Raw genomic sequence first — 27,631 nt, 5'->3', positions numbered from 1 at the left:
AGTGCCAACTAAATATAAGATAAAAAAAAAAAAAACAATGGCATGGATTACCACTTTAAAGTATATTGATCTAGTGTGGTGCCACCACCCCGGTGTATATTAATACATGTAAAAATACATATTCATATATTAAATTTGAATCGAAGATATATATTTAAAAAAAAAAAAAGCCATTTCTTAGCCACATGCTTTCTTCCGTTAAACATGTACGGGCCTGCTTGTCTTGTGGTCTTGTTATCCTTGAGTGCGCGTTTGAAAAGCAGCGCGCAGACCGTGTCCGTGCCGTTACGTAACACTGCCGAGCACCGCTCGGCGTTGATCGCCGCTCGGTGACGCTCGGTGCGTGCTGCAGCCTTCGGATCAAGGGGCGCTGTGCTTCGCCGTCACAAGGTTACCCGCTCACTCTGGGAAGAGGTGGAGGGGGGGAAAAAAATAAATAAAACTAAAAAAAAAACAACCAAAAAAAACCCCCCAAAAACATTTCCATTTTGGCTCCGCGTCCACGGCGTCGCAGCGCAGCGACCACCGCGGGGGCTTCCCGCACCGTGTGTCCGGCTGGAGCCAAGATGTCCGTGCCGTGGCGGCGCTGCAGCTCCGCGCGGGCAGCCTGAACCTTAAACCTCGAGGAGGAGGAGGAGGAGGAGGGCTCCCTAGCAGCAGCAGCAGCAGCAGCAGCAGCAGCAGCAGCAGCAGACCGGGCTGGACTTCCCCGCTGGCTCAGGTTGTTTAGTCTACGCTTCCGAAATAGCATCGAAAGGCGCTTATAGCCATGGCGGGTCCACACGGAGGGGCTGTTCGGTGTCGCCGTGCGAAACCATGAGGATTCCTCCGGTGAGTGGTGACTTTGTTGTTTTTTTTTTGGGGGGGTTGTTTTTCTTCTTTTTCTTTTTTGTTAACCCCCCGCGGTGTTTCACCGGTTCAGTTGCGGTAGCGTCGGATGCTACATGTGCAAAACTGGACGGAATGACAGCGGGAGCGATAGCTTTAGCGCGGGGGAGGGAGGGAGGGAGGGGGGGAGCAGCCTTGCGGGCGGCTCTTGACACCGTCCAACCGTTAGCATGGTCTCTGAAAGCCGCGGAGCTCGGCGGGTCGCGGCGGCGGCGACGCTGTCCGCCAACGCGGCGGCTCGGCAGCGGGGGCGCCCGCTGCCAACGGCTGCGCCGGAGGGACACTTCCAGGCTGTCCCCGCTCTCTCTCCGTCGGCGCCGGGGTGAGGTGGGTGGGGTGGGGGGGAGACCCTCCCGGGGACACCGCGGTCCGCCTTTCCGTCGTAGTTTCCAAACAAACAGTTTTGGGAACTTCTCCGTGGCCTCCGGGCTGGTTGCAGTTAGCATGGACGGCTACGCCAGCTGTCACTCCAGCCCGGGTCCTGCCACATACAACAAACCACAGTGGTTGGGAGGTAAACTCTCCCAACTTAACGGAATAACGTGGATTCCTAACCTGCTTGGCTTGTGTAAGGTCACTTTTGGCCTTTTCACACGCAGTCATACACACTAAGGTGCTGGGGTTGTTGTCTTATTTATGATAAGTTCAAAGCTGAATCACAGTTAAATAATGGTAATCACAACAAAATCGAACCCACACAAGGTGTCCCTCCATGTTTGTCTTTTCTCACATTGTTGTGGCATTAAAACGGTTGAAAAAGAAAATCCCTCTAAACTTCCATTTTTGGTACTTTTATTATTATATTAATTGTTATTTATTATTATTATTATTATTATTATTATTATTTTAACTGGCACTATTTAAGAAACTGTCATTCTATTTAGCTTCCAATAGATTCTGGGACTTGTAGTGTAACCCGCCCAAAACGTGTGGATTACCACTTTAAGTTTGACGCCAAACTGGTAAATCCAACAACAACAACAACAACAACAACAACAATGACCGTGGTGCTGCATGTCGCAGCCCGGGATCACCAGCCGCAGAGCGGATAATGTGACCCGGGTCCGGGGGCTCATTGTGACCCGGCGGAAAGGTGGGGTGGACGGGCGGAGGGTGTTGGGCATAAATCTGGCAGATTTCAGAAGCGAAACCCCTTCCACTGTGCGTGTAGATCACCAGACTTCTAAAGACGGAGGTCGCTGTTCGCTTTCACAGGGGATTACACCGCGTCTCCCTGACGGGCGCCCGGCTCTGTGACTGCGGCTTTTTATATCCGTCGGTGTTTTTTTTTTCCTCTACATTTTAGATGTGGATGAAAACGTAACACGACCAGAGAGCCTTATCGCGTTTGACGTTCTGGTGTAAAGCGGCCGAGCAGCCCGCCTTCCTCTGACGGGGAGGTTCAACCCCTGGTTCCCTTTCAAGGGAGACGGTCGCTTTCAACAGTCGAGAGCAACCACTGGTGGCTTTCCTTCCCTTCCCGCGGGATCACCTATTGGTTTAAAACCTCCTCCGAGGCGCTCTCACCTGGACTCGAACCCAAGCGCCCCCTCCTACTGGGGCGGGAGAGGCGACTCCAAGTCACGCTTCAACCCCCCCCCCCAAAAAAAAAAAGCGTGTCCCAGCCGAGGCGTGACTGGTTGTATAATAACGTGTCAATTGACTTTCTGGAAAGTGATGTCAGTCCATTCCTAAACAGGGGAAGTCATCGTCTGAGGTTCCCCGGGGTCCGCCCCTCGCACCGGCTTGACCGAAACCCGCCCGGACCGGTGTCTGGATCTCGGGGGCTGGTGGGGGGGGAGGAAAAAACAACAGGAAATATGGGCCCCCCTCCTGTCAAGAGAGGACCCGTTGAGCTCTGCATTTTGGCATTCTGGATCGCGCCCGGCTCCTCACGATGCCCGCCTCCCGCCCCAGTCTTATTGAATCTATTCGACATTCCAGCTCGTCTCGTCAGGCGTAGTCATCTTGTTAGTGCAACATTGGGTCATTTCATAGGCCTGGCTGGCTGTCTGAGAGCTGACCCGAAGCTATTTCAGTCCTTTATCGAGTGAAGCTCGTCTACCTTTAGCCGGATTCAGGCGCAGGATTAACATTTCCAAATGAATTAAGCTGTGTGGTTGTACACCAGGCCGTATATTGTAAGATGAAACCAAATACAGTTTTCTTTTATATTATTACGTTTAATGAATGCGCATATGAGGGGTGCTGAGACAAGACTGCACAACCCAATGAGCGATCGAGGTGTTTCCATGCCAAGTCTTTGTCTCAGCGTGATGGACTCAAGTTCTCTATTTTGACATTTTTTTTGTGATCGACATGGATTTGCAAACAATTTTTTTTATTTTATTTTATTTTATTTTTTCCCTTTGGGACACAAGGGCGGGGTTGACACTCCACTTTGGGGCGTCCACCCTTTTGGCACAGGTACCGCCGTCAAGGTGGCCGTCAAAGTGTCCTATTTTCTGTATTTTTGTCGAGTGTAAAAAAAAAAAAAAAAAAAGCACACTTCAGCGGCCCACTCCGTGCCGAATGCTGTTCGACGAAAGGCCGTGCCAATGCAGGCTGTTGGGCTGGCGCCAAAGTGCGGTAATCTGGCACCTACATTTTTCTTCAGTGAGTGATTGAGGCACCAGCAAGTATGGAATGATCATTTTGCAGCGCAGTTATAAGCAATAATTTATTTTAGGCCAATCAAACCCTGGTATTAATCTAACCACTCGCCTGAAACCTCAGTTTCTCTTGGCTACATTACAGTAGTGTATTGTTGTAATATATAAAAGTGGTAATATTAAAGTAATGAGAATTTTTTTGGGGGAGCACTATCGAATCCCTTGCCACAATTGCCTCTGCCACTGCCGAGATGAAAGCCACGCCCTTATAAAATCCTGTCTTACCTTTTTATGCTACCATCCAAATGTGTACATTCCTTCAGATCAACAGGATGCTACATTTCAAATGTCATCTGTCGTTTAAATTATAATCGGGAATGGAAAATCTTTATTTATTCTTGACATTTCTTTCCCCACCTTAATCCCTGCGCTTTGTTAGTGGTATACAAACCGTCCGGGTAGAGCACTGGTCTTTCAGGTTTTGTCTCGAATTGATACAGTGATTAGACTTCGACTTTAATTTGGACTTAACACAGACTGTAAGTTGGAAGATAAATAGGAGCGTCTGTGCCTTAATTTGAAGTTCCCATGTGTGAAAATACCACCCCTTCACTTACCCTGACGAAAGATGCATTATTTAGGGATCCTGCAGAGTAATTAAATCTTAATCAGGGCCAGGCTCCTGGCCTCCTGTAGGCGTGTCTGTGTGTATGTGGGTTGATGCATATGCATGTGCCCTGTTTTGGAGGCCGGCAAGGTTTTCCTTGCCTGCGCGGTGACGCAGGCATTTCTAGGGAGTCCTCCATCCACCCTGAATGTGAGGCCCGGGCGCGTTTGGAAGACCATGAGAAGCCGTCGAGTCGAAACAACTGGAGTGTGGTTTGGCCACGTTAAGCCAGGACGGAATCGACTGCAAACTAACTGCGTGGCTCCTCAATCGCTTTTCGCACAATTGTTGAATACCTAGGGGAGCGAGACAGCTGTGATTTCGATGAGTTCACGGCTGAGTGCGTTGGGTCCTTTTCCCGGGCGATCTTTAACGTCGCGCTGGACGGCGGGTGATGCGAGGGTTGCACTCGCACTTCAGAAAATGTCGACAACGTCTCAGCGAGTGTGTGAAAGCACTTGTTAGAAAACTAACAAGCAGCGCGCCGCGGCTGGAAAGGCGTGGCGATCCGCTCCTTGACTGTGTTCCGCGTGACCCGGTCAGGCGGGCGTGATTCACTTCTGCAAGTTGGATAAAACGAGCGCACTGTGTTTACAGATTGTTGTTGTTTCTTTTTCCTTTTCTTCACTCGTTAGCAAAAACAGCAGGGTCATCTTCATGCCGCACCAACATTGGGGCCCCGTCATTGTTCTCGCCCCAGAAACCCGCCCCCCACCGCCACCACTGCATTTCATAGAGATCACTGATAATTGGTCATTACATTTTTAATAGATGTTATTGTACAATTACAACGAAACTAATCGTCTGCATTTGAACCGTCCTATACCTAGAAGTAGTGGTTAGCGGCAGTGCAGTGCCCGGGGACCGACTCCAGCTCTTTTGCCGGTGCCTTGCTCAGGGGCACCGACAGGAGCATTAACCCCCACTAACATACATCGTCTTAAGATGGTGGGAGGAAACCCACACAAAATCCACGCAGAAGGGACCCGGTACGACCGGGATTGGAACACGGTTACCTTCTTAAAGGGAGGCAACAGGGCTGAGCCACTGCTCAGTGTTCGGAGTTGAAAACAGTTTCAGTTTTGTTTCATGACCTCAAAGGACTTTTTACTCGATGGTCGTCATTTAATAGGTTGTGTAGAGTAGTTCACCAAAAATGCCACAGTAGTTTTTACTTTGTCCCCAGGGAGCCGGCTGGCGATTATGCATGTTACCATTAAAGTGCTATAAGTGGCTTTGGAACTACATCCATCAAATTACATGTTACTTAAAAAAAATAAAAAATAGCAAGGGAAACTATTGCTTTTTTTCTGTTTTGTTATTTTTCGTTGTGAAGGGAAGTCAAGTTCCAACTGTCCAGAGTGTTCCTCCCACTACGTCAGCCCAAGCCCATCTGGACCAGGCTGAATTGAATGTTGGTGCGGTTTGTTTATTTACTATATCAATATTTGGCCTGATAAATATTCCACACAAAGACCTCATACGAATTACATAAAGCAAAACTAATTCCGGCAAATGTATTATCACTCAGCCTTTTTTTGTGGGTGTAGCGCCACGTTCCTCTATTGATAAGTGGCAATCCATAAAATCGCCTGTGTTGGGTAAATTACTCTACAAGGTCCAGATTTCCATTCAAAACTGCAATCTATTTTATTTTTTTTTTTCCCTTCATCATCGCTCCTGAGATGGTCGCTTTTCCGGAAAGTATGTCTTCTTCTTCTGATTGATTGATTAAAAAAAACCAACAATTTGACAGTTTTCTGGCCACAACTTGAATACCCTGGTTCATCAAAATTCACTTTCACTTCTTGCATGTACCCAATTTTTTGTGTCCTTGCCAGGAAAGTGGACGTTTCCACGTGGCACGTGGTTTCTTATGACAGAGCAACTCATAAAAAGCTTCAAATATGGCATTTCTTTCACAAGATAATCTTGCGGATTACCACTTTAATGAGGCACGGTCCTGAAGGTCTATTGACTGGGGAGGCAATGTCACGTCATCTCCGTTACAATTAAATGATATTAATAGTAAGACGGTCTGAAAGTTGAAGTGGGTACACCAATACTTACCTACCAGGGTAGTCAACCTTCAATGGTTACCGGGGTTTGACAAGGGATCTTACGTAAGCCTGGCTCATAGTGTGTTTGACCGCTGTGTTGGTACTACATGTGAATGAAGCCCTTGCCCCTGTGTGTCCTGTGTTTTGGCGTCGTTGTGCTGACAGCGTGCCCTCGAGCTCACATCTTAAGCTCAGCGGAAAATGTGTCGACTCTGCTGCTTTCGCCGAGGCCTTTGCTCCGCGGGATATTGGGTCTCGATATTGGTGTAATCCCTGGTCGCTCCTGTCCTTATGAGAACGACCCTGACCCCCACCCCCCCTGGCTTGGGCGTCTTTCGGAGGCAGTACCGCCCCGCGCACACACCGCACACGCACATGCTCTCTCTCTCATCCACCTCAAGGTCTCTCCATCAGCAAGGACGACTCGCACAGTTTCCACTGTGCCCTCGTTCAGACCTCACTTGTTTTCCATTCACCAAACTGATTGCCTTGTTGAGCTTGGGAGGACAATGGCTCACTATCTATGATAATATGCAATATCCTCCAGCACGTTGGGTTGGGTGCCACGCCCGCAGCACTGATTCGAAATTGCCCGTTGACATGAAGTTCAGATACATCGAGATGTTACATGATTCGGTTGGGATATGACGCGTAGAGGTGATGCCATTAAGTCGGCCTTGCGCTCGGCCTCAACACTTTGGGGGTTTCTCATCCCGAGCAGTTAAAATGATTACATAATCACCCGATCGCAATTATTCGAGCTGACCTCAATCATAAGTCATTTGATTCCACAATCATGTGTTCCATCCAAATTTCAGGGGAATTTGAAACCAATGTTAGAAATGTCTCAATAAATAGCATGGTGTGTAACCATCAGTTTTAATACATGGCTCTTCTGCAATAGGTAGTCATGGATTATTCCACTAGTGTAATAAGCTTGTACTATAATGGGGACATATAATGAACAAAAAAAGTAAATCGCAATTATTTGTATAACGATTGCCAACCAAATTGTTCTCTTATTCTCAAACATTTGACACCATCCCCGAGCAACAACATCCGAGGCACACGTGCTCAGCAAGGTGGACCACATCAGTCCTTCAAAGGGTTTCATTCCAGCACAATTGGGTCGAAGCGAATCCAATTCTTCAACCCAACACACAAATACAATAACTGTACACGCGAGATTATGAACTGCATGTGGACACATCGGCGCTGGGTTGGGCTTTGTGTTTTTAAGTTTGCCCAACTGCCCGCCCCCTTTGCTCACTTAATAACTGCCTTTGTGACATTGTGTGTTTGGCCACACGCTCGTGGTCTGAGGCGTTTTGCTTAAGCAGTGTTTCTTAAACTTGTCTCAGGCGTGGGCGCTGGGCGCTTGCCAGACTGGATGAAGTGAGAGCGGAGAGCGAGTGAGAGAGAGAGAGAGAGAAGCCCGCTGAGAGCACCAACGCCACCGCCTGGAACCGCTGTGGAGAACCTCTGTGCAGGTAAGGACCGGCCGGCATGGAAAACCTGTTGTTTTGTAAATGTGTGGTTTAGTCCATAAAGTCCAATATGTAAGTGAGGAGTATCGGGAGTCGAATGTGATTGTGTAAAACCTGTACAGAAACTCCACATTTTCGACATTTAACTAATCGGGGTTGCTACCAATGAGCTGTGCAATAGGCTTATCTAGATCACTGACATTATTCACGATCCACGAGAACAAGTCATGAGAAACCAGAATCCGTTTGTTCAGCTTTGAAGGGAGAACCATTCCAGTAAACCCAGTGTGTATAATTTATTCTGGGATGTGTGATTCTTCTCAGGCACTTTTCACCTTCAGACTTATTTTCCCTCATAGTTTTATGAAACAAATATATTTAGTGTTCATTCACACCGCTGACGTTGCGGACCAGGTTCACACCACTTGCCGGCAGGGTGGAGCTGCCTGACCCATGGAGAATTACTTCCAGGCCGAGGCCTTCAACCTGGACAAGGTGCTGGACGAGTTTGAGCAGAACGAAGGTGAGCGAAGCCATTGTCGAAACCTAATTGCGCTTGCGACTTCCGAGTGCCAGCATCAGGAAGTGTTGCGTAGATGTATCCAGGAGGGTGACGAAACCCGGTCCGGGCAGCTGCGGGGATCAGAGCCCGCACACGTGTGTCACAATGACTGCGCCTGGCGAGAGCGGAGCTGCGGGGAAACGGGTGTCATGGAGAACGCGCGGTGTCAGATTCTTCTGCCCAGTGAATTTCAGTAAGGCAGTATTTGCTGGTGGCAAATGAGGGTGGGTAGCTAGGGAATAGGACGAAATTGGATTAGCCATTTCCCTTGGGCTTCATGAAAGACTACATAATTGGTGTGAAGCACAGCGTTGAGCATAAAGTATTTCCATTTATATATTGCATACACATTTGACAGTGGAGCAAGATATTATATTAGGGCCCTTGTTCTAGAGTGTTTATTTATGGTAATTGTAAAATAAACATTGCATTACTGTGCAGTGTATTTTCTGACTTTTAGCTTTTAAATAAACAGTGTTTATAGCATTGGAAATATTAGCAGCCTATTTCTATATTCTTCTAGAGGTGACCTCTATTAGTGGCGGATCTGCTGATAAACCCACTGTGTGTGTGTGTGTGTGTGTGTGTGTGTGTGTGTGTGTGTGTGTGTGTGCGCCTCGTAAAACCGCATACTACAGCTTGGCATGATTTTTCCAATGAGGGGAGATCTCGGTTGTAGCTGTTTACCAAAATAGCTGGTAGTGGTCATGTCGTTTGCTCCGTGTGTGTGAGAGGGAGAGAGATGGAAGCGAACGTTGCAGGAATTTCCGCTCACATTCCACAGCATTCATGTGTCAGGGTGACTGATGACTCCCAGGGGGAGCGGAGCAGATTGCCCCACTTTCTGCAAAGTTCCCAGTCTATCCAAACACTTAATTTCCCAATCCATGCCAACCTAATTTTTCTCAATTTATCCTCAGATCTGCTCCTCCCATTTTCTTTTTTTTTTTTTTTTTTTAAGCTCTTTGAGCCATTCAGCAGTGTGTGTCTTCATATTAGCTCTCGTTAAGTAGTTCATATGATGATTCATGTCTGTAGGTGTAGCTCATGGTCCTGTTAATATTCTCCTGATTGCTTCTTTTTTTATTTTTTATTTTGTGGGAAGGAAATGTTAATAAACGACCAGCTAAAGGCTTCAGATTTTCTAGTTGGATATATAGGTCCACATTAGTGTTGCAAATATTGAACTAGGCTTAAATGATAAATCATGTGTTTTCAACATTTGTTTAAGGCTGAGCTCTGAAATGAACAAGCATGCCTTGTTAAGCTTCTTCTCCTGCAATTTTCAAACAAACAAATCTGTCAAAAAAAATTTCCGGCCTGCTCACTTATATAGGTAAAATAGTCGTTAACAAAGAAAAGAGCTCCAGTCCGGTTCTCCGGGGCTAGGATATTGCCTTGGATATTGCCTTTGCAGTTTGTCTTCATGCTTTTGGTGTTCTATGCAAAGCACTTTGAATTGCCTTGTTGGTGAAATGTGCTGCAGAAATAAACTTGCCTTGCCCTGCCCTGCCTAGGTGTGTCTTTTAATTCTGGTCATGCAGGCTGCAGCCACATGAATTCAGTGTTACTCACTTCGCAATAAGCATTTGTTAGTGTTCAGTTGGCGTAAAGAGTGTGAAAGAGCTAAATAGTTTTAAAAGCAAAAACAGTTGTCTTTCCCTTTACGTATACATTTTTCCTCTTTTTCCATTTGGCACCTTGAGCACATTGACATCTGTTTTCTCTCTGGTTCTCCGTCTTGCTCGTTCTGTTCCAGATGAAACGGACACCCCCGCGCTTTCGGACGCCAAGTGGACCCAGATCTTGGCCCCGCCCGCCCACCTGCTGTCGCTGAACCCCGCCCTGGCTCACGCCGACCTGAGCCCCCGGGAGAGCCCGCTGCCCTTCAAGACCCCCCCCGACCCTCCTTCCGGCGGCTCCCCAGGGGCCGACCCCAAACCTCCGTCCTGGGTCGAGGAGCGGCCGGCGGACGTGCACAGTCCGCCCCTTCCCCAACCCAACATCGGGAAGCTGGTGGGCGCCGAAGACCCGTCCCCGCCCCACGCGCCGGCCTGCGGTACCGCGGTGGGGAACGGCTGCTGCGACGGCCCAGAACTCAACGGCCGTCCTCACCTGCATCATGAGGCGGTCCCCCCCGACCCGGAGGGACAGACTTCTGCCTCGGCAGGAGGAGGATCCCAAGGCAATTACACTCACTTCACCTTTGAGGGCGGACTCGAACAGGAGGAGACTGTCTCCGGGGGGCCTCGCCCTACTGTGGAACTCACCCCACCTAACGGTCAGAATGTGGGAGAGGCCGACATGGAGACCGCTGCACCGGCCTCCAACCCGGAGGAACAACAGGGTAACGGCATCCAGGACAGCGGCAGCGCGGTTGGAGATGTCTTTGTGGCGGAGGAGAATGGCCTGTCCTCTGATGGGCTTCCGGTGCGGGAGGATGCCGAGACGATGTGCGGCGGTCAGGGAGGGCAGACGGACCAGCTCTGTGGGATGACGAGCCTCCCAAACGGTCTAGAGCGGGAAGGCTGCGCTGGGCTGAAGGAGGGAGAAGGGGACCGGCGCTTCTCCGTCAGCCCCATCCCCTCCAAAGAGGACTCTGTGACGGAGGAGAAAGAGATGGAGGAGAGTAAGCAGGAGAGCGCTGAGGGAGGAGTGGCGGGTGGCGCCCAAACGAAACTGACCAACAACCGTCTGCAGCCGGTCAGCGTGCCCTACGGAGGGGCGCGGCCCAAGCAGCCCGTCACTCTCAAGCTCCAGATACCGCGCCCCCTCTCCGGTCAGGTCCAAAACCAACTCAGCCACTCCCCTGGGAGCAAGAACAAGAACCTGGAGAGCCAGTGCAGGACAGACGTGGCCGTGGAGACCGCGGCCACCGGGGCCGACCAGAGCCTGGCAGGGGTGAACGGCGATGCCGCCGTCTCTCCCTCCCTGATACCCTCGGAGAGTCCGGACAATGACCTCCAGGCAGGCCAACAGGGGGCGCTGTCTAGGAAAGCCGCGAGCTCGCTGGGGGAGGTGGCCCCCGTGTGGGTGCCAGATTCCCAGGCTCCCATGTGCATGAAGTGTGAGGTGAAGTTCACCTTCACCAAGAGGAGGCACCACTGCAGGGCGTGTGGCAAGGTCGGTGGAAGCCATGTTGGATGTTTAGACCATGACTCAGACATTGCATTTACCTTTTAAGGCTGAATTGTCACTAAATGGTTCCGTGTAGAGCAGTTTGAATTACTGAGCCACTATTGTTATCAGATGAAATTCACCTTATAAAGGCCACAGCAGCTATCACAGGATGCAAGTTGAAAACATACATTATTTGTTTTGGAGTTCATCACGTTCGATTACTATAAACGAGTACAAATCAGAATTTTGACGCGTCGTGCCATAACAAAGTCATAATGCAGTCCGGCCTTCCAGGAAGCCCTGCTCCTCCAGTTCCACTCTTTTACATCCAAACATATCAAAAGGTGAAAAGCTATGAGAATTATGTATGAGAATTACTTTGCCGCCGTTGTTTCAGACGAGTAGTAGTAAAGCTATCGATCCAATCGGTCAATTTATTTCATCCTTCCTTCGGAGTGAATGCTGTCTCATCGCCTCGCCCAAAGGAGAGCGCCAAAAATAATTTTGCTGGTCATCCGTTAAGGTTACAACCGTGTCAAACCGGGGTATGACTAAGACATTTCCGCGCAGGGTGTTGTAGTGGGCATGCAGAGAGGCCTCGCTGGCCAGGCGTCCATGCAGAGCCTGTAAGTGGAGATGCTGTCGCTGACATAGCACTGTTAAAATAGCCGGAGTGCTTCTTAATTTCCCTTGGTGGTAAACAAAACCCGTGCATACACACACGCACGCCCGCCCTGCCGACCGAGCAGAAAGGAGTTGGCAGTGTTACAGTCGTGACACCAGCACTGGGTGAATCTCAACCGGTTTAAAAAAAAAAAAAAAAGAAATTATCCACAGACACAGCGATGATTTTGAGTCCCACAAAGTAAAAGGATTCTCCTCCTGATATTCTATCAAACACATGGCGATCAACACCCTGAAACTGTTGACAACGTATTTACATTTTCCCTTGTCTATATTCCTGTACTGCAACTGTATTGGGAAGACGAGATGAACCTGTTTTAAGATGAAAAAACAAAACTAATGGCCCCCGCCCTGTTTGATCCTCTGCATCACAGCAGATCAAACCAGTGAAAGTCGTAGGTTGATTTCACACTTCAGTGGTTATTTGTTTCATTTATTTCTTTCCAATCGCGTGTTTTCGCGTGAACAATGCTGTTGCAGGACCTCGGGTGTGTTAGTTGTTTGACGTGTGTGTGTGTGTGTGTGTGTGTGTGTGTGTGTGTGTGTGTGTGTGTGTGTGTGTGTGTGTGTGCGTGTGCGTGTGCGTGCGTGTCAGGTATTCTGCGCCACATGCTGCAGTTTGAAGTGCAGGCTGACGTACATGGAGCGGAAGGAGGCTCGTGTGTGTGTCACCTGCCACTCTTCCCTGATGAGCGGTGAGTGTATTTTGGAGTTTGACACCGGTCAAATAATTTAATCTTTATTTGCCCGGAACCTTTCCGTAGGAGCGACTGCAATTCAAGCGACCTGACTAGTTCCATAGAGAAGATGGAACCAGGAGATTTATTACTGCAGGATTGCGCATATAAAAATTTGTTTCTCTGTTGTCCAGAACAAGTTTGTTTTTTTCCCCCTCAGAAACTGAACCTCTATTCTGCACCTTAATTTATTAGACGTTTTATTGAATCATTTTTTGATTTACACACTACAGACCGTGTCATCAACTGAAACCTTCTTGGAACCAAATGTGAATTTTTCACTTTGCGCCGCACACATCTTTTTACAGACAATATTATATATATATATATATATATATATATATATATATATATATATATATATATATATATATATATATATATATATATATATATATATATATATAAGACATTATTAGAAACATTGTTTCACTGCAGAGTTGCTGAGATTCGGTCTGTTGTTTTTTTTTGTTTGTTTTTTTTCCTCTCTGCTCCTCTCCCGCCTCCCTCCGTCTCACCCCTCATCATGTCTAACCCTCCGTTCTGTGTTCCCCTCAGCTCCGTCGGGGGAGGGCGCGGCGAGTTGCGGCAGAAACCAGAACCCCAACCCCAACAACCCGGCGGAGTACTGCTCCACCATCCCCCCGTTGCAGCAGGCGCAGGCCTCCGGAGCGCTCAGCTCCCCACCGCCCACGGTCATGGTGCCGGTGGGAGTTCTCAAGCCGCCCAGCTCTGAGGGTACAACCTTCACCGACACATAAATCCTCTTACTGCGCTTATCGTTTTTGCCTTTTGTACAATTCACATCCGGGATCTCTCCCCTCTGTTTACTGCAACTCCTGATAACCGAGGCTTTCTCAAATCCTATTTACTTATATTTTTAATCAAAGTGACTTTGCTACCCGCCTGTGTCGGTGTGTGTGATTGGGTTGTGTTGATTAATGATATGCATTTCCTAATAAAAAAACAAACAAACAATGTTCGTTCCGCTCGCATGCAGGATCCCTCTCGCGCGAGCAGAGGAGGGTGTGGTTCGCCGACGGGGTCCTGCCCAACGGGGAGACAGCTGAGTCGGCCAAGCCTCCCAATGCCGGGTCCGAGCCTGCGCGCTCGCCGGGCATCCCGGCGCTTCCTAACAAATCCTCCGCTTCAGAAGCCGCAGAGGTGAGACCGGCACCGGGCGGCACAGAGCCACCCGCGCTGCATTCAGTCACAGCTTACACTTTGTTTAAGGCTTAAAAACAAAGCATTCTTTGTTTGGGATTTGCCGTTCATTCTTAAGAGAGTCACAACAAAAGTAATGTACAGCTCAGAGGAAACATTCTATGTTGGAATAAGAAATAACTGCAGTGTAAAAGGAAATCTGCAGGATGTCCCATCCAGCTCCTGGCCAAGTGATGGAGGTTTGCCTTGAAACAGATGTGTGTGTGTGTGTGTGTGTGTGTGTGTGTGTGTGTGTGTGTGTGTGTGTGTGTGTGTGTGTGTGTGTGTGTGTGTGTGTGTGTGTGTGTGTGTGTGTGTGTGTGTGTGTGTGTGTGTCCTTGGAGCGTACTGCAGTGTACGATGGGAGGCAGGGTTGTTAACCACAGCACTATCTCGAGAATCAGTACATTGTATTTCTATTACTATTATTGATGCAGCAGCTCGTTTCCTATTTTGGTTGTCAGTCTGTAATCGCTGTTCTTCTGGCTTTTTGTCTTTATTTTACCTTCATATAAACATCACCGCTCCAATCATCAATAACGAGGTAATATAAGCTTATATAGACAAGACCCTCGTATATAAAGCGAGTGAGGTGGGTGTGTTGTGTCTGAGTGGCAGGTGACTCAGTGCACGGTGGCTGCGGGTTGAACCTTAAGTACAGGATCCGTGCAGTTCATGCAAATGAGGACGGTGGGCAATATGCAGATGACCTTCCATTGCACTGCCAATGGGTTCAGTTTAATTTGTCGGCGTGCTGTGGTGGGTGCTGGGGTCATGGCTGATGGCTCAGCGCAGTCTGACGACTGAACATCGCAAAGTGGCTTTTAAAGGCATCCTGTAGTCCATTCTGGTGGGATGAACAGGCCCCCATACATTGTGGTTATTTTCAGCTACACAACCAAAAATATGTTTGTTTGTTTGTTTGTTATTGCCCGTAAGAAGCATGACGCATGCACCGCGGGCTCAAAGTGGAGGGCGGTGCGACGGACGGACTAAGATGGAGATTGGTTGTGATGTTAACGTTCTCACCTCCCGCTCCACACTTTAACCTCGGCTCTCTTCTCCCTCCCCCCAGACGGCCCACCCCCCTGCGGCCCTGGTGGGCAGCCCCGTGGGCAGCTCCCTCAGCCTGATCCCGGAGGACGGGCTCCCTCCTATCCTCATCTCCACTGGAGTCAAAGGAGGTACGGGAGGCCACATCACAGGTGCTTGCCTTCATCCTCACCATCCTGCTGCCTCCTCATCCTCCCGTGTCGTGGCCTCGCATTTTGTTTTGCCTGCTTTGATTCATGACCGCTCATGTCATCACCGTTCGTTGCTAATGGGGTGGCGGGCTCGGCCTTGCTGTTACTGGTTGGCCTTCGGTTTGGGGGTAAAAGATGTCTGTAACGTGCGTTTTGATCGTGGGAGTTTGGATGTTTGATCGCTCATTCTCTCCACACTCCCTCATCGTCCCTGACTCCTCCGTGACGCTCGCCTCTTTCCGCCGCTTACCCAATGTGTCCCCCGATGCTCATCACAACGTATCCGTCTCTCTCTTCTCCCCCCCGCCTCCAGACTACGCTGTGGAGGAGCGGCCGTCGGAGATCGTCCTCATGCAGCAGCTGGAGGAGGGGGGCCCGGACCCCCTGGTGTTTGTGCTCAACGCCAACCTCCTGGCCATGGTCAAGCTGGTCAACTGTGAGTCGGACTGACTGCTTCACGCACTTTCAAACCGAGTTTTAGTCCGTTTCCTAGTCGGCACGCACGTTCTACATGACTGCCGACCATTTTCCCGATGATTTTTGTCTCTATTTTTGGGTTTTGGAAAATCCGAACGATATGGTCCGACTGACTTATTGCGGTACCACACATTTTTTGCAAAAGGTGTTTAGTTTTGCTGTGTTTTTTTTTTTTATTGGTTAATTCCATTTGAAAAGACAAAATTGCAATTGCTTGAACAAATACAGCAACATGAAGTTCCTTTTACAAAAGCATGTGTTCCTGTAATTGTGGGCATTGTCAATATCAAAAAATAGTCGAGGCTCGTGTGAAATGTGTGCGCTGACTAGTAAACTGGCTAAAACTCAACAAATAAAATAAATAAGATAATAAAATAAAAGCCTGTTTTCCTCAGTGAAATAAAGTAAAGATCCTCTCTGGCACCGCAGACGTCAACAGGAAGTGCTGGTACGTGACGACCAAGGGCATGCACGCCGTGGGCCAGGCCGAGGTGGTGATCCGTCTGCCCGATGAGAAGACCATCCCCAAGGACATCTTCACACACTTTGTGCAGCTCTACCAGGAGGCGCTCGCCGGTGAGAAAAGGAACTTTTACCGATTTGATTTGCTTTTGCGAGAAAGTTCCCCGGAAGCGGTTCTGTCTGGGGTCGCACGGATCGGTCCGTCATGCCGTCAGACGCCGGGGATGTTTGGCTCCGGCAGGGTTCCTGCAGGGTTTATGAAAGTGTCTTAAAGTCAGTTTTACGAATGTTAGGCCTAAAAATTCAGTGAACGGCCTTAAATGTGATTCATTTCACTTCACTTCACTTCACTTCAACATCATAACTTCTTCTCCCTTTCTCGGCTTGCATTTTTATTTATTTTTTGCTGCTGTGACACCTGCATTTTCCCACGGTGTCACCTTATCTTATAAACATTTTATCTGATTTTTATTTATCCGTGTATTTCTTTTTGTCAAGTTCTTCAGCATCAGAATCGACATTTCTGTTGTTCTGAAACCCCAAGCCTGAGGCTGAGCCCGATGGCTTGTACCTTCATACTCAATCGGCGGAGCTCTTCTTTCCTACTGACCCGCCGCGCTCCCATGAAGAAGCGAGAGACGAGCAGCGGTTCGGTTCGAGTTGCCCTGGAAAAGCTCTCGGAGAAATATGGAATTGAACCCTTCCGATACCCTGTCGGGTCATGTAGGTCTGTGGAGACGCCGGGGGGCACCCGAGCGTCCGTCCTCCCTTTTTTGGAAACTGGGTTATTACTCTACCGGATCAGGCCCGACCCCTCACCAGGTTTTGGTTTCCTGCCGCTCGGCTCCTCGCTCGGCTCCTCGCTCGGCTCGTCCTGCATTTTGCTGCCGTGTGCTCCCGAAGCTGCTAAGATCGGGTGACATTGACAGCTTGTCCCCCACCCCCCACCCCCCCCAGGCCTCTTTCTTTTGTTTGCTCATATTCACGGCGCGCCGCGGTGAATTCAGGGCCCCAGAAAGGAAGCATATTTCCACTGACGTTCCCGGTTAAGTTGCTGTCAGTCAAGGCCGCGCAGGAAACGCCGGCTCCAGCACAGGTCCAAAGCGTCGCCGTCGGGGCCGCTCGTCTAAAGGCTGCGAGATAACTGGTAACACCAAGCCCAAGGGGGCAGCGGGGGGTCAGTCTCTGGCTGGAGAAAGAGGAAGAGGAGGAGGAGTAGAAGAAGCCAAAATGTTTTCATTCTCTCTGGTGAGACTAGATACAAACTAAGCAGCGCATATATATGTATAATCCTGGGAATAGGCTCATGAGCTTTTCATATCACGTCTCTCTGACGATGAGCGTTCCGGTCCCTCTCATCCTTCCATTCTTCTTTTTCTTCTTCTTTTCTCGCGTTCGTTCCCCTCGCGATACATCATCCACTCTCTCCGTCCTTCGTTTTCACGTGTCTGCCGTCGCGCCATGACCCAGCGCTCCGAGCTTTCCACCCGGAATCTCTCTCTCTTCCTCCTCCTCCTCCCTCCATTCCCCCTTTTCTATGACCCGTCCCTTTCCTTCTCTTCCTGTCGTCCTGTCTCTCTTTCCCCATCGTTCACGTCTCTCCTGCTCTCCTCATCGTTGATTTGCTTCTTCTTTTCTCCTCCTTTTTTTTGTTTGCACTTCGTCCCTCCGCTCTCTCTCTCCCATCCTCTCTCTGCTAGTCTCTCTCTCTTTCACCCCCTCTGTCTCTCTCTCCTGCTCTCTCTACTTGTCTCTCTCTCTCCCTCCCCATCTCTCTCACTGGCTCTCTCTGCCTGCCTGTCTTTCTTCATCTCCTCCTCCCGTCACCTATTAACCTTCTAATGTTCTCTCTCTCTCTCTCTCTCCCCCCCCCCCCCCCCCCCTCCCAAAAGGGAACGTGCTGAGCCACCTGAGCCACTCGTTCTTCATGCAGAGCTTCCTGGGCAGTAAGGAGCACGGCGGCTTCCTGTACGTCAGCCCGTCCTTCCAGTCGCTGCAGGACCTGCTGCTGCCCAACCCGCCCTACCTCTTCGGTGTCCTCATCCAGAAGTGGGAGACGCCCTGGGCCAAGGTCTTCCCCATCCGCCTCATGCTGCGGCTGGGGGCCGAGTACCGATGTGAGCGCCCTTTACTCTCATGTGCGGCGAACGTATTTCATTTTTGTTGTTCTTAAAAAAAAAATAAAATAAAATACAATAATCCCAACTTGGTGGAGGTGAGTCGGAAAGCTTAGCGTTCACCAGGCGCCAGTTTAGTCCGGTTGGTTGGAGGAGTTCGTCCCGCTTTAAAGTCTATTCGAGCCGGAGCGATACTGAATGAGCATATCGGTCGTGTTTTCTCCATCAGGAGTCCTTTTTTTTCACTTTTGTGAAGGAGGCTCAGCGAGGGCACTGTGAGGGGGGAGCCCCCCTCCCCTCCGCGCGTTTATGCGCAGGAAACCCACATTCTACACCTGAGCCGTCACGTCTTGTCAGAGAGGCTCCTCTCCGGCAAATCCCCTCCGCGCCGACCCCGACGTGCGGGTGGCGCTTAAGCCTGACGCGCACCGAGCCCTGGCGTCGATGGAATACATTAACAAAGTCACTTTAGGGAGCCGCAAACGTTCGGATCCCCATGAAATTAATCTCCCACGCAAATAGCCCTCCTCTGTTCTCCCGCTCTTTTTCGCCCGTCATGACCTGGAGGAACGGAGTGTCGGGTCAGGTTGTCGCGTTTGAGGAAGTGGCGAGGGGAAACTCCTATTAAGATCTGAGACGAATGAACCGATAGAATTTCCAGCTGTTTGTGGAGATAAGGATAAAAATAGTAATCTAAGGAGCTTTGGTGGGGGGGGAGTGCCTTATTTTCTCTCTTGTGGATTAGGAGCCCTCTTCTGAAGTGTGTGTGTGTGTGTGTGTGTGTGTGTGTGTGTGTGTGTGTGTGTGTGTGTGTGTGTGTGTGTGTGTGTGTGTGTGTGTGTGTGTGTGTGTGTGTGTGTGTGTGTGTGTGTGCGCGCGCGTATAAATGACAAAGTTAAATCATTAGAGGTAAAGAGCTCAGGGAATCGAATGCTCCCTTCACCTGAAAAAGAACACAGGGACGCTCATTAAGGGGGGAAGGGGATTGTGAATGCTCCCCCCGTGAGATCGATTAAGTCTTATCCGAATGAGCTAAATGATAAAAGCCATGTTGTCAAACGTGAAGATGTATCGTGCTCTGGGACACGGGCTGTAAATGGAAATATGAGTCTCCTCTAATGAATCGCATCAATCTTAGTCATAATATTAACATTTCTACACAAACTCAGCAGCAGCAGCACAGTGAGTGTAGCTTAGCACCACCTACAGGCTGAAATCAGCACTACAGGTTGAAATCTGCACAAAGCGTGCGGGAGGATGCTGACGTAGATTCTCCCTCTCTCTCTCTCTCACCCTTGTCGTGTTTTGCAGTTTATCCCTGTCCGCTGTTCAGCGTGCGGTTCAGGAAGCCTCTGTTTGGAGAGACCGGTCACACCATCATGAATCTCCTCGCAGTAAGTGCTCGGTGTGCCATGAAATTAACTCTCGCTTTTCCTACATCGATCACTCTCAGCGTCACTGTTTTGGGAGGGAAAGGTGTCATTACGTGAGTCATGAGTGAGTCGATGAAATGGAATCCAGGTGCTATAAGTTCGGTACATTTTCCTCATGAATCTATCCTTTTTTTTTTTTTTTCCCCCCTCTCCTTTTTCTTTTATTTTTATTCTTTGAAACTTAAACGATCGCCTCTTGCTACCGATGTGTCTTTCTTTCCCAGGATTTCCGTAACTACCAGTACACATTGCCTGTGGTGAAGGGTCTGGTTGTGGACATGGAGGTGAGGAAGACCTGCATCAAGATCCCCAGCAACCGCTACAACGAGGTAAAAAAAAAGAACTAAATGAATAATTAAATAAAAATGGATGGAGGAGAAATACATATTAGTAACACGCTGTTGACTGTGAAGACGTCAGGAAGGAGGACATTGGGCGGGCGGTGAGGTGACGTGAGGACGTTGGGGGCGTGGGCTGTCGACTTGGTGTAATGGGGCGAACATCAGGTGTGAAATGGCCGACCACCACGAGCGATGCAGCCGCCGCCACATTTGGCTCCAGCGTTCCGTCTCGGGGGGTGGATTGACTCGGCTCAGACGCCGGATGGCCTGTAATGTTTGGCGACCGACGCGGTGACAGATGGGAGCCCGGTCACGTGAAGCGGGCCCCCGTTTCGCAACGGCTTAAAGTGGGTGGGGGGCCCTTAGCGCAGCCTGGCATTTCAAATCCTCCGCGATTCCCAGTTCGCCGTAGGTGAGTTCACCGAAACGAGAAATCATTTGGGGATGACGTGGCCAAACCGGCGGCGACCGGTGTTGCCGGGTAATTCATGCCCCTGCCGCCGCGGCGGGACTTGGCCGGGGGAGCTTCCGCGGAACCTGGTTTTGTCGTCCGTCCCCCACGGGGAAGCTTAGTCTCACGTCGGGTGTTGTCTGTCCTTGCAGCTGATGAAGGCCATGAACAAGTCCAACGAGCACGTGCTCGCCATGGGGGCCTGTTTCAACGACCACGCTGACTCCCATCTGGTGTGCGTCCAGAACGACGACGGCAACTACCAGACGCAGGCCATCAGCATCCACCACCAGCCACGCAAAGGTACCAGGGGTACTCAACGTGGGGTCCGGGCACCCCGGGGGGGGTGAGTCCTTCAGGGGGGCCGGGCAGAATGATTACTACTCAGGCTATGAAGTGTGTCTGTAACTAGGGCTGCAGATATTCCTCTGTAATAACATTCAAGTTTGGATGCTTTATTGTTTTTAATATTCAAATACAGATACTCCTCACTTAACAACCGAGTTACGTTCCTAGGACCAGGTCAAGCGAAATGGTCAATAAGGGAGAACCCGTGTTATTTCACGGTGAGGGGGCGTGGCCATTGTGAATGCTAGTGTAGTGAATACTGACAGACTGCAGGAACGAGACTGAACAGAGAATGGTGATGAGATGAAATGTATATAGTGTGTATATATAGTGTATATACAGTAGTATATACAGTATAGTGAATACAGTGTATATAGTATATACAATTTCTATAGTGTATATAGAATATACAGTGGATATAGTGCATATAGTATATACAGTGTGTATATAGTGTATAAAGGGTATATAGTATATACAGTGTATGTAGTATATACAGTGTATGTAGTATATAAAGGGTATATAGTATATACAGTGTATACAGTGTATATAGTGTATGAAGGGTGATGCGTGATGAGATGCTTGACGCTGAGACGCTGTGGTGTTGTAGCAGCATACAACACAGACTGGTCAGAGAGCTGGTCCTAAGTCTGAACGCTGGTTAAACAGGTAGGTGGTTAAGTGAGGAGTACCTGTACATTAAAAATTGTAATGCTCACATTAGCGCTATTGATCCTATATCAGGCGCCCACACTATCAGCATGCACATAGTTGTTATGCATGTTTTGTCCACTAGAGGACATTGCAACCACTCAAAGCAAAGCAAGCGACACCATCGGGATCGGGAAGTTGAACGTTGCGATCCGGCCAAAGTCCTGTAGGTCATTTTATATCTCGATAACAATATATAATCGCAATATAGCACGTTTTCTGTATATTCAATTAATAAAAAGGCCCCTTGTGGCCGCCTGCGCGAGGGACCCGTGTCGGTTACGCACATTTAGTATTTTTGGAGCTTATTGCGTGTAATCAGCGGGTGTCATGACATTTCACTGCATATATGTATGACCGTATATATATGTATGTGACAAATAACCTCTTGAATCTTAAAAAAAACAACAAAAAAAAATAAACACATTTTAAAGCGCTTGTCGGGACTCTCAGAATTCACAGGAGAGGCAAAATAAGGCATATATATCAAAATCCGACTTATTTGCAAAATGGAAGATGTAAACGTTAATTCGCTGAATCCTTGAGCTTAAAGGCGACGAAAAAGCCACTTGGGTTGGCCCGGTCGTCACCCTCACCTTATGTTGTTGCGGCGCGGCAGCAGACGGGCAAATGTCGTGGTAATCCATCCTAGGAGTCATTTCCCGAAACGTCACGGCCACGTCCCTGCAGCCTCCCCTGTCCTGCCACGCCTCTCTCTTGATGGACGCGGTACCGCTGCACGCCGAAACCGTCCGAGCCTCCTCATCCCCCGCCCGTCCACAGAAAACCTGACGTCGAGGTCATCTGAAGCCGAATCAACCCCGTTGTCTATTTGATAACCTTTGAATTGAATGAATGAATTTCTCTTCTTTTATTTTTATTTTTCCCCCCCAGTTACCGGCGCTTGTTTCTTTGTGTTCAGTGGCGCTTTGAAAGCCTCGTCGGGCTACTTGGCCAAAACCAGCATTGTGGAAGGTGAGAACTCTATCTTTCATGTCGGATGTTTTAATTTTTAATGTTTTTTTCTACACTGGTCACTTGATGCCTTTTTGATAGTTGCGGCACTTCACTTGTGTCGGACAATTAGTTATTCTGGCATGAGGATGTAACAGACGAACGCCGCCCCCACAGATGGCGTGATGGTCCAGATCACAGCAGAGACCATGGACTCTCTACGGCAGGCCCTGAGGGACATGAAGGACTTCACCATCACCTGCGGCAAGGCGGAGCAGGAGGACAGCCAGGAGCACGTGCACATCCAGTGGACCGAGGACGACCACAACTTCAACAAGGGGTGAGCTGAGGGCGGAGGGCGGGGGCCGGACGGAGAGAGGAGACGGACGGAAGGGGCCGCGTGAGGAGGACGGACGGAGGGACGGCAGACGGGCGGCATCCATTGGTCTGTCTCGCCCTTTGTTCTCGCAGAGCTTCTACCGTCCCGCGGGGGAAAAAAAACGCAACTGTGCTCTTGCTGAGCTCTCCCTCCGGAGAAATAAACCGCCGGGCCCAAACCGTGGTACAAACGGCCCAGAGTTATTAACTGGCCGCAATTAATCTAACCAGAGAGATACCGTTTGCAATCCTAAATGTGCTTTCCACAATTAAATCAGCGTGTCTACAGGCTCTTAAAACGTCTCATCGTGTTCTCAAATGAGTTATGCGAGTTTAATCACTTGAATACTGTTCTGTGGTTAGAGAAAGGTCTTAAAATTAGAGAATTATTTTTTGGGAAAACCAATTTTTATTTACTCCTCAGGCAATTTAAAAATCTGTGAAAGGCCTCCATTTACTGTCAGCTGTTGTCGGCTGTTTTTTTACCGACCGGTATTCTTGGCACAATTGATTTCACAAACCCTTCATAAATCAGACACGCCGTGTTGTTTCCCTGTGTTCCTGGCTCCGCAGTGTGATCAGTCCCATCGACGGGAAGTCCATGGAGTCCATCACCAGCGTCAAGATCTTCCACGGCTCCGAGTTCAAGGCCAACGGCAAAGTCATCCGCTGGACGGAGGTTTGTGCCGGCGGCGTCTCGGGCACCGTAAAAAAAACAAAACAAACAAACAAAAAAAAAAAAAACGCTGTTGATTCCGGCCAGGATCCTGACCTAAAAATCCCCCCAAAAAAAATACAAAAAAAACCCCACCGTGCGATTTCCCCCCCCCCCCCCGCAGGTGTTCTTCCTCCAGAGCGACGACCAGCCGAGCGGCCTGAGCGACCCGGCCGACCACAGCCGGCTCACGGAGAACGTGGCGCGGGCGTTCTGCGTGGCGCTGTGCCCGCACCTCAAGCTGCTGAAGGAGGACGGCATGGCCAAGCTGGGGCTGCGGGTCACGCTGGACTCGGACCAGGTTGGGCAGCGAGAAACGTTCCCGTCTGCAGGCTGCTGCGCGGCTCTCATGACTTTGAGCGTTTTCAACCGGTTAACGTGGAGGTTTGAACGGCGGGTGACACTCCCAACGTCCAACGTCTCTTGAAAAGAATCTCATGTTTACGCATTCCTGGCAACAGGTGGTTCCTCCGTGGTCAAAACAATGTGATAAGACGCTGTGGATTATGAACGGTTTAGAGCCACCGCTTTCGAACGGAACGGGCTTAGTCTGTTTGCATGGGGCGACGCAGGGTGTCTTAAATTGAGTTTTACGGTTATTAACACTTAAAGTAATTTGATGGTCGTAAATTTGAATATATGAGCGACGTAAACATTGCGATCCAGGTTTAATTTAGTCAAGACGACTCAAGTTCTCCTGCATCATTCGACATTTCCTACATTTGTAAGCGCCTGAACCAGATACTTGAGGTGATTTGTCCAAAGATTGGGCTAAAAATTAATTAAAAACACGTCTTAAAAAGGTCTTAAGTATTAAATGTAACTCTTATACCCTCAAACTAGGTTTCTAGTTTAAATGGCACTGCTGTCTCCGTGTTGCAGGTGGGCTACCTGGCCGGCAGCAACGGCCAGCCCCTGCTGCCCCAGTACCTCAGCGACCTGGACAGCGCGCTGATCCCCGTCATCCACGGCGGGGCGTGCCAGCTCAGCGAGGGCCCCGTGGTGATGGAGCTGGTCTTCTACATCCTGGAGATCATCTCTTAAGACGCATCCAGCCGTCCTGCTCCTCTTTCAGGCAGACTTGTTTGTTTCTCTCTCTCGTCCTCCATTTCTCCGTCCCCGCCGCCGCCCCGTGGTTTCAAAAAAAAAAAAAAACCCTCCTCCCCGTCGTCGGGGGGGGGGTCTCTCCCACGCATCCACCGCGTCCACCTCAAGGAGCCTGGAGGCCGGGCAGGGTAGCACCTCCACCTATGCATCCAGCTTCTCCACCCCCGGACCCGCAGGTGATCTCGCCTGCTTCACGAGGGTCCGGTTTCTCAAATGAGCTGCTGTCATGTTCTTGGCCTGAATGGAGGTTTTTTTTGCTTTTTGTTTTTTTCTCCGCTCGGATAAAGATCTTTTCGCTTCCATCAGCGGAGCTCATCCGTCACCGTTGCAGAACATGATATTCCTGTGAATATACTGTTGTAGCAACCATACAGCAAATTCTACACCCCATCTCCCCGGACCTCGAAACGGATAAATGAGTCACTACTACTAGTTCCTGATACCATCTCGAATTAGACCCTGATGTTAAATTATTGAGCTCATCTGCTTCGACACCTTTACCTGCGATTCCACTGTGGCAGCCTGAACTGCACCCTGGGTAAAGTCTACCGAGACCTTTTGTAGCGCGGACGGCCAGGGGACTACAGAGGAGTGTCTTGGACGAGTCGTCGTCTCGTTCGCTAACATGGAGGAGGAAAAAACAAAAGTTACAAATCATCCGGGAGGAGAAAGTGCCTCTGTGTGGAGATTTGCACCGTGGTGCACAGTGCCTGCAGCAGCCATTCATCAAGAGAAGGACCAGCGAGAAGACAAAAGCTCCTCTCAGCTTCAGACGCCTCTTTAAGCTTTATTCATCACTCACCAGATGCTTTATTTCATGATGTGGACAAATTTGTTGGTTTGGGTTTTGTTTTTTTCCCCGTTTGTACATATTTTCTGAGCAGCGTTGCTCCACTAAACCCCGCCGACTGTAGCCTCTAGCAACCCTGGGCAATTTTTATTTAATTTTTTTTCCCACTCTGCAAGCTGCAAAGCAGTCGGACTTTGGACGACACCGTCCAGCGGAAAACAGCGTCACCAAAGTGACTCGTGGACTCAAATTAGCAAATTCAAATTCAGCGCAGTCACTTCCTGTAAAAATCCACGGTAGACTCCCAATTTAAATCCAAACTTCTTTTCCGTCTCGGAATAGAAGTTTGCAAGCAACTTAAAAGGTCTCAACGCTTTATGGGTAAACTCTTGAAATTGCAAATAAGGGAAAACGGACGACGACAAAAAAAAAGGTTCGACGCCGCTAGCGAGGCCGAGCCGTGACCTCCGTCCTCCACGTCGAGGCAGAAAACAGAGATCAGCGGGAGAGCGGTTGCTGCCTCATTGCGCCGCGTCTCAAATCCAAACAAAACCCTCTTTCAGCATCAGCTCCGTTTGTCAGGAAACCACCAAATAGTTTTTGATGTTTCCCAATCATACAAAGAAAACAACTGTCAAAAATGTAAAGAAATATACATTTATATATATAAATATATATATAAATATATATATTTAGAAAATGTATATAATGCAGAAGCAGTGCACTGGATTCTAAGCCATTTACAGGAGAGAAAAAGACTTAGGACTGAGGGAGGGGTGCAGCCAGCGTGCCTTGCGGGTTAGAAATTAGAACAAAACAAAAGATGTAGGTATTTATTCAGGGTTCCCACGTCTTTATTTTAAGAATGCTCCAGTATTTCAAACCTTTTTTTTTTGCTCATTTCTTTAGCAATGTAATCGAGCATAATTAATGACGACAGTGGATCTACATAAAAATGTGTAGTTGACCTTGCTATAAATGATGAAATGTGGTCGTTCCTACATTTCTTTTCTACCTACATCAGAACCCTGTAGATACATTTTCTTTTATCAAAGAATCAACATTTTGACTCTCAACTCTGAAGTCGATGTCAAAATGCAAGTTAAACCCCTGAACTGGCACAAGTCTGGATCACCTCCTCCTTCAGTAACATGGACCTGGGTGGGGTGGGGGGCTAAATAAAAACAAGAATGTATTTCTCCTTTGCTGTTGAAATGTGTATTCCAATTTATTTTTGAACAAACCTGGCTAGAATCATTAATCATCTTACATAGTGTGAGCAAAAGGACATTTCTCCACCTTTTTAATAGTTAGACGGCCTGAAGAGACCAATCAAAACAATCCATACAGGAGGTTTTTGTTGTTTTTTTTTTCCTTTTCCCAAGTGTTGTATTTTATCACAATCTCTCCATCAGTTTCTCCACCAGCGTATCAGCTGCATCCAAGACAATCACACGAAAAATCTGCGGACGAGCCGACGTAGCTGAACCCCGTCATCCGTCACGACCGGCATTTTCAGATATCCGAGGACCTACCGTAGCACGACGTCAGAGGTAAAGGTCTTGGTAAAAAAAAAAAAAAAAATTGTATGAGAGGTCAAGAGGTCATAGACTGATCTCCTCGCTAGCTCCACTCATCACTGTGTCTTTTCCACTGTGTGACACAGCGTCAGGGAGGAAGCTTCCACCCGCACGGAACGGAGTTTTGACTTTCACTTTTTAAGCATAATTAAGACTCAGCACGGGGAGGATTCTGAGCTATTTTCTACAGTCTCTCCCTGTTTCTTCGGTTACTCGTTTTTGGCATTATCGGATGTGCAATATCCTGAATCCTAAAGAAAGAAAAAAAAAAAAAGGTGCAATTTGTTTTGTCATTGGTAGCAGATTTTTTTTTTTTTTTTTGATTCCGTTGTAGAAAGTCTGAGAATTGAAGTTGCATGCATACATAAAAACAAATACGCTTGCGATGGTGACGACAGCAAAATCTACTTTGCATCCCGACAGTGTTTTCTGTTTTGTGGATAAAAATCTAATAATCCCATCATACGATCCTGTCATTGACTGGGTTTTCTTTATTATTTTCTTGA

General features: G+C 48.8%; 1 protein-coding gene across 2 annotated transcripts; it reads left to right on the top strand.

Moving 5' to 3' along the window:
- Positions 1-427: 427 nt before the first annotated feature.
- zfyve9a (zinc finger, FYVE domain containing 9a) lies at positions 428-27,630 on the top strand. Of its 2 annotated transcripts, none has more exons than XM_080010272.1 (19): positions 428-831; positions 7,589-7,717; positions 8,129-8,237; positions 10,036-11,399; positions 12,676-12,775; positions 13,376-13,555; positions 13,818-13,981; positions 15,096-15,204; positions 15,578-15,700; positions 16,171-16,317; positions 18,096-18,320; positions 19,632-19,714; positions 19,978-20,082; positions 20,698-20,848; positions 22,496-22,576; positions 22,733-22,895; positions 23,507-23,612; positions 23,773-23,949; positions 24,531-27,630. In XM_080010272.1, the coding sequence occupies exons 3-19, from the start codon at positions 8,168-8,170 to the stop codon at positions 24,690-24,692; spliced, it is 3,510 nt and encodes a 1,169-aa protein (XP_079866398.1). In that variant the 5' UTR covers positions 428-831; positions 7,589-7,717; positions 8,129-8,167; the 3' UTR covers positions 24,693-27,630. The 2 variants fall into 2 exon arrangements, with proteins under 2 accessions (XP_079866398.1, XP_079866397.1); XM_080010271.1 differs by having other exon boundaries at positions 15,096-15,225.
- Position 27,631: the final 1 nt, after the last annotated feature.

This window comes from Zeus faber, assembly GCF_960531495.2.
Source record: "Zeus faber genome assembly, chromosome: 12".
Classification (NCBI taxonomy): Eukaryota; Metazoa; Chordata; class Actinopteri; order Zeiformes; family Zeidae; genus Zeus; species Zeus faber.
The sequence above is the reverse complement of the archived record's forward strand: the minus strand, read 5'-3'. Positions and strand labels throughout refer to the sequence as shown.